Consider the following 14,666-nt stretch of genomic DNA (forward strand, 5'->3'; position numbering starts at 1 on the left):
AGCGCAAGAGCAATTATGAGAAATTCCATTATTTACATAAAACCAAAATAAACCAGACTTAATTATAAATGTGTTTTTAATTAGATTTTCTTCAACCCTTAGATGCACAAGTGACTGTACCCTACACTCTTCCATAAGTATTAGAATTTGTTTGTATGCCATTTTTGTCATTTGGGGAGCGTAATTCACTTCTGTGATATTAGGTATTATATCTAGGACCACACAACAATGATTTAATGTTCGAAATATCTTTATTTTGAACTTTTTAACTTCTTTGAAAAAGACAATTACCTAGAACAGTCATAAAGAAATGTGAAGTTTGTGAATACAATGTATGTGCGTGCGTGCGTGCGTGCGTGCGTGCGTGCGTGCGTGCGTGCGTGCGTGCGTGCGTGCGTGCGTGCGTGCGTGCGTGCGTGCGTTTCCTCTCTGACCTTCCATATTTGTGCACTTCATCACCTCTTATATTATATTGTGATAAAGGGCTCCCATGCATCTTTTGGTGAGACAGTACTGCTAAGCCCTTGTGCAGGCCTTGCTCTCTGAAGATATGTGGCTCTGTAAGTTAAAATTTAAAATGCCATTATGTCAAAAAAATGTTTTTTGAGGAATACCTGGAATATGAAAAGATTAAAAAAATTATCATGAAGTTATTTAAAAAAAAAACAACCTCACTGGGTCATTTTTTACCCACGTATGCATCTAAGATTTAAAACTAGGTGCAGGGTATCAAACTAGGATAAGGGTTTCAAACAAGCGTTAGGGTTTCAAACTAGGGTTTCAAAGTAGGGTCAGGGTTTCAAACTAGGCATTTAAACTAGGGTTAGGGTTTCATACTAGGGTTTAAAACTTGGGTTGGGGTTTCAAACTAGGATTAGGCTTTCAAACTAGGGTTTCAAACTAGGGTTTGGGTTTAAAACTAAGGTTTACAACTAGGGTTAAGGTTTCAAACTAGAGTTAAAGTTTCCAGGTGGACAACTGCCACTACCACCAGGACAATAGTTTGAGTGCTCATCATCAGAAATTTTAGAATTAGAGTCCAACCCTGTTACTGCCTCTCCATCATCCATCACCATCTGTAGAATCATTTTAGCTGTATTTCGAGCAGCTATGAGACCTTGAATGAGGAAACAACATGAATAATGCTTTCAACTATTGAAATCAAACAATATGTAGCTATATAAATGAATGCACTCACACACAGAGAGAGTGGGAGTGTGTGCGTTTGTGGATGTCCGTCTGTGCGTTTGTGGGTCATCCATTGTTGAGTAACTGGAGCTGTGGCAATAAGGTAGCCCTTTCCTGTTGTGACGATCATCCTTGAGCCATGATGAGAGGTGAAAAAGGAGTCACGTCAAGGTGAAAAAGGAGTGCTTATCAAGCCTTTTATCAGGGACAACTGATTCGTGCTGACCTCGTGGGATATGGCTTCAGCTATTGCTAAAACGAATTCGTGTGTGAATGGTGAGGCCATGGGGAACAACTTCCAGATGCCATGGAAGTAATTCTGGTCCACCATCAGGAGGGGTTGCAGTGCATCATCATCAACACTGTTTATAATTGAGGTCGGTTGCTGTTGACCTTGACTCGGGATGCTACTGACATTCTTGCCAGTGAGCGGTCTGCGTACCCTGAGGTGGGCTCTCTTAAGTCCGGGGTTGAAATCATTTACGTGGTTAAAAAGCTTGGTGACAGATCTCTAGGCATGAATGAGACCCGGTCAGAGTTCCTAATGATGTTTTGGGCCTCCCTTGTTTGACACACCTCTGCAACACTCTGAGGAATTTGAGAACAGTGCCTCTGGATTGGTAAAGCAGGGTGGTGAGCCAACATTTTAAGGTGCATCTTTGACCCTCCTTTCTAAACTATTGCACTTATTGCATCATTGCGCACACATACTTACATACCTTGTGCAACCAGTGTCAGAGTTTGGTCTCAATTGCCATCTTCCGCCACTCCACCATGGATTCTGTTCATAACCTACAAACACAATCTCTACGTGCAGCCAAAGCATCGAGGTGGTCCATTTAGGTGGCTGCAGTGATACGACTGCTTTCTGCAGATGATGGGCTTTTGTTAGCTTCATCAAGCTCCAATCTTTAACACTTGCTGGAGTGGTTCAACTTTGATTGAACTGGGAAGAAAATCAGCACTTCCAAATCTGAGGCCATGTACACAGTTTGAAAATGAGTTTGAGATCATTCCCCAAATGGAGGTGTTCAAGTAGGAATTTAGAAATTTAATCACGACTGAGGCAAAAATTGAACTTGAGATGGAAAGGTGGATCAGTGCAGATTTTAGAATGATGCAGACTCTGTATTAGTATGTCAGGGTGAAGAAGGAGCTAAATCCAAAGGCAAAGCTCACACTTTAGTGAGCAATATAAATTCCGCTTTCACCCATGCTGTGGGTAATGACTGTAAATGACAAAATCACGAGTACAAGCAGCTGAAATTAGTTTTGTCCACACAGATGAAGTAAGATGCTCAGTCAGCTGGGAGCCTGTACTGCTGCATTAAGAGGAGCCAGATGAGGTGGATCTAATTAAGATGTTTCTTGGGCATCTCACTAGTGAGGTGTTTTGGCCAAGTTCCACGGGAAGTAGGCCTGGAGAAGACCTGGGACATCGCACAGTGTGTGAAAAGTCAAAGTAATAATGTCATCTGGTGTGTGACCATATGCATCCCCTAAGTACATACGCACAGAAAGTAATAGATGTCACTCACAATGTAGTACATTTTTAGACGTGAATGTGGGCTAGCTCAATTTGATATCCATGTTCTGCACTCCGGGTGGCGTGGCTCAGGTGTTAGAATTTTTTACAATCGTCCTAACACAAATTCCAATACCTGTGTCAGATTTCCAAATGAAACGGGAGATAGAGGCTTGCAGACGGCGGGTGGTTCTTTACCTGCACGTCTTATTCCTCTCACTCCTCTAATTTTCACTCAATGGAGAAACTCCATTGTCCTCCACATCAACAACTTACTTGTGGCTTATTTCTACTGCTCAGGTTGAGTGGAAAGTAACTACAGAAATGATAGGTTTCTTTTGTGAAAGTGTGGCCAGGCAGCTGCAGAATAGTGCAAAGAATTGCACCAGCAGCAACAATGTATCTTGTTTTGCATCAGTGTGTTGATCATTTAGAAATTGAGGCTAAGTAGTGAGTTGCAAAAAAAGGGTGCTGGACACTGAAAATGTGTTATAAAATTTCAAATTCAGTGTTAAGCACTGTTTGTTTTACAAACTTTGAGACATTTTTTGATCGATATGAATAGTTTTAGAAATTGTGCTACAAGAATCAGTATTGCAGTTTAACCATTCAGAAAAAAAATACTAATACATTTTGTAATCCATTAGTCTTCATTCATTAGTGTGCGTCAGCCAATGCGTATGGGATGGCTGATAGCACCTGTCTCAGAGCATTGCACACTTGGGTCCTGGCAAACATCTGTTATCCGTGTGTGTGTGTGTGTGTGTGTGCGTGTGCGTGTGCGTGTGTGTGTGTGTGCGTGTGTGTGTGTGTGTGTGTGTGTGTGTGCGTGCGTGTGTGTGTGTGTGTGTGCGTGCGTGCATGCATGCGTGTGTCTGTGTGTGTGTGTGTGTGTGTGCGTGTGTGTGTGTGTGTGTGTGTGTGCGTGCGTGCGCGCGTGCGTGCGTGTGTGCGTGCGTGCGTGCGTGTGTCTGTGTGTGTGTCTGTGTGTGTGTCTGTGTGTGTGTGTGCGTGCGTGCGTGCGTGCGTGCGTGCGTGCGTGCGTGCGTGCGTGCGTGCGTGCGTGCGTGCGTGCGTGCGTGCGTGCGTGCGTGCATGTGCGTGCGTGTATTTGTCTCGGTAGGTCGAGGTGCATTGTTAACATGCAAATAAAGCAATTAGCATTCACCCAACATCCAACTATATAAACATCCACATACTACAAAGATAAACACATGTGATGTAAAAGGTAAAACGACTACTGCCTCAAACCGGACTGATTTAAAACCAAATAATACTGTACTGGTGCATTAGAATAGTAAATTACGAGTTGAAATGGATTTTATTTTGCTATGTGTGATGTGTTATTCAGGGCGGCTCGGTACCGCACTGGGTAGCATGTCCGCCTTACAGTTAGGAGGGTGCGGGTTCGATTCCAGCTCCTGTGTGGAGTTTGCATGTTCTCCCCGGGCCCGCGTGGGTTTACTCCGGGCACTCTGGTTTCCTCCCACATCCCAAAAACATGCTTGGTAGGCCGATTGAGCACTCTGAATTGTCCCTAGGTGTGAGTGCGAGTGCGAATGGTTGTTTGTCTCTGTGTGCCCTGCGATTGGCTGGCAACCGGTTCAGGGTGTCCCCCGCCTACTGCCCGATGACGGCTGGGATGGGCTCCAGCACACCCACGACCCCCTTGGGGACTAAGCGGTTCAGAAAATGGATGGATGGATGGATGGATGTGTTATCCAATCTTTGGGAACACAACAGTTCTTGATCACTTAATTGTTCCCCAGTCACAGTTCATGTTGTTTTATATGATTTTTCAGAGCATAAAAGTATCATGGCAGCCACCTCCACGCAACGCACAAAATGGCATCATCAGCGCTTACAAGATCAAATACAGGAAGACCGGTCGCCGTGGAGACCAGGAAGCCATTGAACCAAACAACCTTTGGTATCTTTTCACAGGTGAGAATCGATCCATCTTGTCCGCGTTCTCAAATTAAAGGAAAGGTAATGGAAAGTTAATGAAATTGGTTTGTTTGTGAGTTTGAAGGGGTTGGAGGCATTATAGGCTGAATGCTAAGGAACTCTTTAATACAAAACATTTATCAGCCTCAGGCTTTTTTTAAAATTTGAATTGAGTTCACATTGTGCTTTTCACTCCTTTTTGTTTTCTCTTATTTTCTTATCTGAAGTATAAATTCATTAGCATACCTTTACACATACGGTATGGATAGTATTTGTGTGGCTGTATTTTTCATTCTGCCACAAGCTATTTTGCCAATGTAGATTTGCAGGATTTAAATGAAACCGATCTCCCTTTTCATTATTTTTTTTACTGAGGTTATCTTCTTGATGTTAGCTCATTACCCAGAGTCAGAGTGTGTTTGATTGTGCGTGTGTGTGCATGCGTGTGTGCGTGCTTTTGCGTGTGGGTGTGTTAATGTGGGTGGGCTGTGTATGTCTGGTGGTCATCAGCAATAATCACACCAAGAAAATCTGAATAAATCTTTACTGTATTAACACAAATTTTATTCATGTCCAATCTATGCTCAATTCATTCATAGGTAGCAAAGGTCATTCCTTGCCTCAGTCAATAACAAAAGAAAATGACAGCTATAGCTGAGAATAACGTTATTATTTTTCAGTGGAAAGGTGTTTCCCACTTCAGACAAACATGAGTATCTCTTCAAATCGCAGACTGAATATATAATGATGAATCACATAAAAAGTCACATAAAAGTCAATGGCAAGCAGTCGTTGTGAGGACCGTGCATTGAACAAGAATTATTTAATTCTGGATTTTTTTATTATAACTCATAGGACATTAATTGCTTATCTTTGAGTATTTCTTGTCAACCATTAAGATTAAACTGCAGTCAAAGCAGAGAGAAGGTGGAGGATCATCTAGAGAGGTGGAGGCATGCACTAGAAGGGAGGTGAATGAAGATTGGCAGAAGTAAGACATTGAATATGTATGAATGATTTGAAGAGAGAAGAGATATTAAAGTTGGAGAACTTTAAACGGTTAGTGTGGTAAGAAGGTGAAGAAACAAATCCAAGTGTGCGTGAATGGGTGCAGAAAAGTATCAGGTGTGTTTTGTAAAAGAAGAGTCTTTGATAAGATGAAGAGGAATGTTCTATAAAACATTGGTGAAACTGGCTGTGATGCACCGATTAGAGATAGTCACACTGAAAACAAAACACAGCTGGAACTGGCGGAATTTAAGACAATCAGGTTTTCTTTAAGAGTGACCAAATTGGAAAGGATTAGGAATTAGCTTGTCAGAAGGACATCTGAGGTCAGATGTTTTGAGGCCAAAGTTTGTAGAGAGCTCAAGCTGAGAAGTTTGGACACAAACCTTTCAAGAAGAAACTCGTGATCGAAAAAAAAAAAAAAACCTTACGTTATCTGTTTTTAAAATGAAATGCACATATAAAATGTCTGTGACTTGTAGGAATTTATTTTCGTACAATCTCCTTTTCCCTTCCAGGTCTGGATAAGGGCAGTCAGTACAGTTTCCAGATCGCAGCCATGACGACGAATGGAACAGGTCCACCCAGTGAGTGGTATACAGCTGAGACACCCGAGAATGATTTAGATGGTGAGAAATCACAGAGCCAATATATGTGTGTGTGTGTGTGTGCGCGCGTGCGTGCGTGCGTGCGTGCGTGCGTGCGCGCATGTGTGTGTGTGTGTGTGCGTGTGTGTGTGCGTGTGTGTGTGTGCGTGTGTGTGTGTGTGTGTGTGTGCGTGTGTGCGCGTGTGACTATTTGGGTTTGTGTGAGTCCAGTGATCTGTGAAACAACATGTAAATACCCCCACTATCCCAACATACTCATAAATATTTAAGCAGTTTAAAGGGCAAGACAGATGAATAGATGGAAGTTTTTCTTAGGGAGGGAAGGGGGGATGAATGAAAAAGAGAGCAGAAATACAATCCAATTCTACATAATTAATGAGTTTCATAAATGATGTACGATGAGAGGGTGTAGATGTTTTGTAAGAGAAAAATATGATCCCAAAAGAGTTATACTTAAGAAATTCACTATATGTAAACAAAATTGCCTCTGGATGTGACTGTTGCGCTTCTTTACAAATACATTTTTTAATTTAGGCCTAAGTATAACTTTTGTTATTGATTTTGACAGAACGAGCTTGGTGAGGATAACAAGAACATGCGAGCACAATTAAAAAAAAAAAAAAGCAGACACGGAACACACACAGGAGCCCCAAACATTTCTTCTTTTTTGGGTGATAATTTGCTATTTGTGTTGTTTACAGAGAGTCAAGTTCCAGACCAGCCCAGCTCTCTGCATGTTAGGCCACTTCCCAACAGCATCATTATGTCATGGACTCCTCCCCTCAGTCCCAGCATTCTGGTCCGTGGTTACATCATCGGCTATGGGGTTGGAAGTCCCTATGCGGAGACAGTTCGAGTGGACAGCAAGCAGAGATATTACTCCATTGAAAACTTAGGTGAGAAGAGAGGAGAGTGACACACCTCCTGAACAAAGGTTATACAGCATTCTATTAAAATTGTGATGCAGTGCAGATGCAAATGGCACAATTTAAGTGTTTAGCTCAGCATTCAGCATTGTGGTGAATTTCAATTGGAGAGGGACTGGTAGAGTGAGACCCAACCTGTTACTTACTGGCTGGTGGTTGCTTGAGCAAGGCAATATAAAGAACATTTAAAAATAATAAAATGAAATTTGTTGTAAATTAATGTTTTAAATGACAGTGTGCTATCCCACTTTATTTTTATTTTTCTAAGTTGCCCTGGATCGGTATGCCATAATTAACCAGTGAATTAAAAGTGAAACATACACCATTACTTTTATAAGTGTCTTCACAAGATCTTCCTCGTCTTTATGGCACAGAAATTATTTTTCGTCATGTTTTTTTCTCTTCATTTCAATTGACAGCAATATGCAACACATCAGTAGCCCAGTCTATGAATAACATTCATTAAACTGCTGCGGATTTGCTTGATTTTGTTAACTTAAGCCCTTGATACCATGATGTAAACCACAGAGAACATCAGTAAAATGCAACATTTAGTGCATAGTTAAAAGATTTCTAAATTTAATATATTATTTTACAATTTAGTGTCAGCGTAGAAATATTAGTTTGCAGTAGAATCTTTGACGGTATTTGCCTGCAAGGTTCCATAAGGCTTAACCCTTTGGGACATCTCACTTTGATGAGCTTGTTTTTTTTTTCTTTGGAGTTCTCAGTGACACCATGCATCGGCATATATCCTTGGACGTGTGCCCATATGTGTTTGTTTGTCATAGCAATTATGTGCACTGTGATGCAAGGCATATATAAAAGAAACAACAAAGAGACTCTCTGAGATGGCTGGGTGTTTTCTTTTGCCTTTGCATTCCTAATCCTTTTCTCAGTTTCTTTTGTTGTGTAAACACACAAGTAATTGCTTTATTTAATGATTACATGCATCAGCAACAACACCTACTTATCAACTGCAAATATTTAATCAACATTTTTACACTCCTCCCATAAATCAACATGCTTGTGCCAAGAAGTGCCAATATTGACATAGCAGCCTAGTGTGTTGTAAATTAATTGTGATGATGAAATAACTTATTCCATTCTAATCAATAATTTAGAAGAATTTAATAAGAGAGCTGCTTGAGGTGGAAATCATCTCTTCCTTTGCATGCAACAAGCAATTTGCATGCCAAAAAGACGTTAACAAATTGTGTGAATGCGTTTACGCAGATGCAAATTCCCATCTCGGGTCTCTAATGGAACGGTAATGAAAGAGTCATATTGCATGCACAGGGTGGATAGAGTCTGCATACAGTATGTACATGACATTTATAATTCATGGTGATCATTAATGCACGCAGTGAAGTGCTTGGGGAGCAGAGAGGGTGTTTGTTTAACTGATGCAAGTGTTGGACGCTTAACAGAGAACATGCAGCATCATCACTTTTTGAGCATGGCTCCATAAAAAGGCACTGACAATTACGTGCTCCTATTGTAATATCCTTCTGCTGCCATCTCTCAGATGGCATGAGCAAAGGAAAAGCTTTAAACATGTCATGTATCAAATAAAAAAAAAATGCTTTTAGACTGGACAAATATTCTAAGTGTTATCGACGTTATCCAAGTGGTTGTGATTAGGCAAGTCATTAAATGCATTAAAAAAAAGAGATATATCTGATTTCAGTTACAGAACATTACTTTTCATACATACTTACTAACAGGAAGCCCTGTTTCATGATGAAAGTGCCTGAGAAATGTGTCCACATACTAAAAACCTCTATAACCTCCATACCCATATCATTATAGTTGTTTTAATTAATAACTTTCCAATTATTTGTCCATCAAAAAGTCCAGATTATTGCTGCTGAGGAAAAAGTAAAATAAAGCAAATGACTTTAAATGTTTTATCCATGAGTGCATAATGAGCTGAATGTCATCTAAAGGCTCTCTACCCCTATTTCTGTCTGACAGAACCAAGCTCACACTATGTGATTTCCCTGAAGGCCTTCAATAATGCTGGAGAAGGAGTTCCTCTGTATGAGAGTGCTGTCACTCGATCTCTGACAGGTAAGATATTTCTAATCACACTGACTGTGCTATATGAATCAATGCAGTTTAGCCGTTGACAAAAAATTCAGAACCTATAATACTGATGCTATTAGTAGCATTGATAGGAGTAGAAATTCTCCCAGATCACTGGAATTTACAAGATATTAAAACAGTCAAAAGTACAGTGCAATCACCCAAACATACTTTGTTCATGAAAACTGGCTAATGTACTTTTTGTTCCTTTATAAAGCCTCCTAGTATTATAGGGCAATTTCTTTCTTTAACATTTTAGCTTGACATGAATCGTACACATCTACAGTAAAGTTGAATAACATTTTATCGTATCTTTAAGTGACGATTTAGGGTGACACCTACTGCTTTTCATGTTCTTCCTTTTACTTCTACAACCAGCAGTCTATATTTTCTTTTTTGTCTTCCTTGTCTTTGAACTAAGAAGCAGGACTGCATGAAACACAAAACTTTGTTTTATATATTTATAGTTCTCCATTTATAAATCTGCCTTAAACTAAACTTTTTCAGTCTCACAATTGTATACAGAAAACAGACCATTAGAAGCTACCCACCACACCACCATTGTCCTTAACTCATGTTTTTTTTTTGTTTTGGACTGGGCAAAGGAGCTGGCATGGTGATTGTGTTCAAATTTAAGTAACCAGCTCAGTGGCCTAGTAGTAGAGTGTCCGCCCTGAGGCTGGAAGGTTGTGGGTTCAAACCCCGGCCGGGTCATACCAAAGACTATAAAAATGGGACCCATTGCCTCCCTGCTTGGCACTCAGCATTAAGGGTTGGAATTGGGGGGTTAGATCACCAAATGATTCCCGAGCGCGGCACCGCTGCTGCTCACTGCTCCCCTCTCCCCCAGGGGATGGATCAAAATCACATGGGGATGGGTTAAATGCAGAGGACAAATTTCACCACACCCAGATGTGTTTGTGACGATGATCATTGGGACTTTGGGACTTTAACTTTAATCAAATATAAAACTTGCCGAGAGAAAAATAATCAATTCACTGGGGTGGTCTATTACTTTTATCATTCCATTCAGGCATCATGTATAGGCTTCAGTCGGAACGGCTAGGCTGTGCATAATGTGTCTTGTCATAAATTTGCAGTGACATTCTTGTGTACGCACTAGAGAACGCCTGCCTCTAACCAGAACTGGTCTGCGATAGGAGACCTTCTTCACATTTTTTACGAAGCTGTTACTTTCATATAAAGTATAAAACCAATCTCCACTACTGTGATGATTTGACGACCGACCTTTATCTTGGTACATCACGTGATGTTTACATTGATCAAACGACTGTAAAACGGCCGTTCAAATTAAATCTAGTAGCACATATAAAGACCAGACTTGAATACCATATTTTCCGGACTATAGGTTGCTCCCGAGTACAAGTGGCACCAGCCATAAAATGCATAATAAAGAAGGAAATAAGTCACACTGGAGTATAAGTCGCATTTTTTGGGGAAATGTATTTGATAGAATCCAACACCAAGCACAGACATGTCATCTTGAAAGGCAATTTAAAACAAAAATAGAATAGAGGCAACAACAGGCTGAGTAATTGTACGGTATGCTAAGGTTACATGACACATAAACAACAAACTGAGAATGTGCCTGGTATGTTAACATAACATATTAAGAGTTATTCAGATAACTATAGCATAAAAAACATGCTAACAAGTTCACCAAACCATCCGTGTCACTCCAAATCATTAAATCTAATGAAATCTTCATACACTGTGTCACTTTTAAACAACTCCGCGAACTCCGGAGGTAGATGATGTGGTGCTTCCTCTTCTTCGTCGCTTACGTCAGACTCATCGTCAGTTTCAGAAATTATCAACACAGGCCTTGAGCGCCCTCTTGCGGTTTAGTGTGAAAATAGCAGGTGAAATTATATAATAATGTGTTAATAATTTTACACATAAGTGACTCTAGAGTATAAGTCACACCCCCAGCTAAACTATAAAAAAAAAAAACCTGCGACTTATAGTCCAGAAAATATGGTAAATCACATCACGTAATCAGTTACACGTGTGGGCCTGTGTGTGTGGTGTGTGGTGTGTGTGTGTGTGTGTGTGTGTGTGTGTGTGTGTGTGTGTGTGTGTGTGTGTGTGTGTGTGTGTGTGTGTGTGTGTGTGTGTGTGTGTGTGTGTGTGTGTGTGTGTGTGTGTGTGTCAGATATGAGTCCTAATTCGTTCACTCGTTAGATTGGGCATTTAATTTCCATTATCGATTTGATGGTGGTTGGTGCATGGTGTGTTGTCACAGCAACTGTCGTTCAACAAGAGTCACGGCATGTTCTTTGTCACTTCCGCTTACTTCCTAATAAGAAAGTGCATTCGTACATTTTCATTTAAAAAAAAGGAAGGATTCAGTGCTAATAATATACGCTGCCTGCCTGCCTGCTCCTCCAATTGAATTTGCCATGTTATGGTCTGGAACCCTGAAAGAATATGTGGGGGTGTACCCCTTAAAATGTTTCTGTTGTTCTCAGCTTTGAATATGGACTCTTTTATAACCCCAAGGTCCATTTAAATTCTGTGAACCTGAACCAACGTTATTTTTTATTGTTATTTTCTTGGTCTCTAACTGTTTCTGATTTCACTAGGTTTGACTGTCCATAGGTCAGAGCTAGCAGAGCTGGAATAAGCAGACCATTTGATATTTTATTCTCCACTGTGCTGTGCTCATTCCAGCTCTATGATGACATCCGTCATAGCGTCTGTTTTATGTTCTGCTTCCTTCAAGTGCTCCTCAGTTATCACGCTTACTACTGGTTTGAGAAGTCACTTTTATAACTCCTGTAAAATGTTCAGGTGGGGCATGTCAGAAACATGTCAGCTTCTGAATATTTGAGCTTTAAACATGGGGGGACAAAAAAAAGAATGAAAACTATTTTTGTAAGATCATAAAAACTCTGGGAAAGTAAGATGTTCCTAATTGGAATCAATGAATCATGCTCCTGTATTTTCTCGCCCTATTAATTAAAAAAGGTGGAGGCTGTAGAAAATGTTTCTGAATGCACATGAAGGACGTATGCTCTTTGACCAACTGAAGACACAGTTCCAAACAGATAGGTGTCATTGGCACAGCTGGTTCTTGACCCAGAATTTTTCCAATAGCTACAAAACTGTTCATCACTAAGATATTATCACTTTGTGAAGAAATTTTGAGCTTCTAACATTCTCTTCATAAAGTTACATTTCAAAGTTTGTCAAAGAAAAGCAAAGTCTAATTAAAGACTTCTGTTAATCTTGTCCTGCTACCAAAAAAGCAGGCATAGAGCATATTGATTTATATTAAGATCATTTTAATAACGGAAAAAAATATGAGGGAGATCTCAATCTTCTTTTCAACGTTATACTCACTAAACTGTTGATCAGTGTCTTCAGTATGTCTTCATTTCTATTGTCTCTAATTGTCTTCTTATTATTGTCTTACCTCTCCATAATTGTTTTCTCTCCCTGTACTCTCTCTCACTCACCCACATCTTGCATCCTTTTCTTTTTCCAACATCTTTAACTAACATCCCTACCAACTGCATGTTGCTTCCAAAATCACATATTTCTTTTTATATCACATGTGCTTGATAAAAAAATATCTACATAAATGTACTACGAACCACCTGGTCATATGATCAAACCCACATCAGACCCCATTGACCCATCTGAGGATGACCTTTTCCATCTCTTTGATAAATACCCCACCCCCATGCCAGACACCAGCACGCCTATGATACCCCCTGTTGGGGTCCAAGCTGTGGCTCTTTCCTCGGATTCAGTCCGTGTTTCATGGGCCGACAATTCCATGACCAAGAATCAAAAATCATCTGAGGTCCGCTACTACTCTGTCAAATGGAAGACCAGCTACTCCACCAGCGGCAAGTATAAGGTAAACACAGACCGCTGAAGCACAGAAAGTCTCCATTACTTCCAGTGAAATATTCTTACAGACTTGAGTTACAGTGATCAAAAGAGACTTGTAATGGCACTAAACTTGGCATAGCAAAAAAAACCTCCCCCAAATTCCACACTTCCTTCCAAGGGACTGATCCATTGTGGAGTCAAATTGGCATTGTTTATGCTTTCTGCTGGCTTCTGTGGGCACAAAGAAAGCTTAGTTGTCCAAATGCTTTGTTTATAGTATGCGAATATTCTATAATTGATTAGCAATGGGCGGAAAATATTTTTTAAACTTATACCACCTTGTGAGCTCCCGACACAAACTAAAGTGTTTGTATCCTCAGTTTCTTGCTCATCAAATGTGCAAACAGCACTACTAAGCAAGTAGTAGTGGCGCCGCTACTGAATGTGTAAGTTTTATGAATCGTAATATGCAACATAAAAAATAGGATATACGTAGTAAGAGCATGCTTCATTTTATTGGAATATTTGCTTCCACAGTATGGTTTTCCAGCACTGTCAGTACTGACTTGACAAAAAAACATTTACTTCTCAAATGTAGGAAAACAACCAAAAAGCTATTTTGAACATGAAACAAAGAAATAGACAGAATGATAATGCAGATAATCAGATAATGCACAAAATCTTAATTTGTTCTTTGACCAGAGTGTATACTGTGATTTGCTTTCAGTTTTGGTAACAATTTGCCTTTGGAAATTCTGCACTTTATACAATAAATTTGTATGGCCAATTGGCCATCCATAGTATTGTCAAAGTAACAGATTTAATTATTTAGTTGACGTCTGCACACTCTTAAATCATCTCATCTGTAATAAATCAAAAGACTGTGTGGCTGTGATTTTTAACCAATCACAAATATTTGAACAATGCAGACCGTAAGACAAGTTGGGTGGGGTCTTCCTTCCTTCCGATGTGTTAATGCAATTGATAAATGATGTTGCTTTTGATGTACAGTCTGCAGACACCACCGCCCTCAGCCATACAGTCACGAGCCTCAAACCAAACACTATGTACGAGTTTGCTGTAATGGTGACGAAAGGTCGGAAATCCAGTACTTGGAGTATGACAGCACATGCCACCACCTATGAAGCAGGTACGTCACACAAATGCATGCAGGCACTCACATCAACACACACACACACACACACACATATGTTGTTGTTTTTTATTTGTATGTTAGATTGTTTTTAATCCATAAGGCTAAGACTTGACATACAGTGAACTAGGTTGGCACAGTGCGTTACACTATAATGTGTTCATTCAGCGGCGAGAGCAATATTTTGGAGAGGAACATTGATTTTGACTATACATACGCGAAAACAGTTTTCCTCAAAGAACAGTTTGGCCGTTTCCACAACCTTCTTGAAAAATTATGATGTATTTCAGTGGGGTTTTAACTCATGATTAGAAAATGAATCTTCAGATTGACTGTAATTTTTTACTCCTCTGTTTTTG

The 14,666-nt window shown here is 40.1% G+C and overlaps 1 protein-coding gene across 6 annotated transcripts in view; it reads left to right on the forward strand.

The window, feature by feature from the left end:
* dcc (DCC netrin 1 receptor) overlaps positions 1 to 14,666 on the forward strand; it is a 249,177-nt gene that overhangs the window by 170,901 nt on the left and 63,610 nt on the right. For 3 of the 6 annotated variants that reach the window (XM_088391100.1, XM_088391099.1, XM_088391102.1), the window contains exons 13-18: positions 4,516 to 4,657; positions 6,187 to 6,297; positions 6,978 to 7,172; positions 9,180 to 9,275; positions 12,941 to 13,179; positions 14,166 to 14,304. In XM_088391100.1, the coding sequence (XP_088247226.1) occupies positions 4,516 to 4,657; positions 6,187 to 6,297; positions 6,978 to 7,172; positions 9,180 to 9,275; positions 12,941 to 13,179; positions 14,166 to 14,304 (922 nt within the window). The remainder of the gene's footprint in view (positions 1 to 4,515; positions 4,658 to 6,186; positions 6,298 to 6,977; positions 7,173 to 9,179; positions 9,276 to 12,940; positions 13,180 to 14,165; positions 14,305 to 14,666) is intronic. The other 3 variants (XM_088391101.1, XM_088391104.1, XM_088391103.1) reach the window with 1 other exon arrangement.

The sequence above is a fragment of the Syngnathus floridae genome, chromosome 12, assembly GCF_059516105.1.
Source record: "Syngnathus floridae isolate MCC-2025c chromosome 12, RoL_Sflo_1.0, whole genome shotgun sequence".
NCBI lineage: Eukaryota > Metazoa > Chordata > Actinopteri > Syngnathiformes > Syngnathidae > Syngnathus > Syngnathus floridae.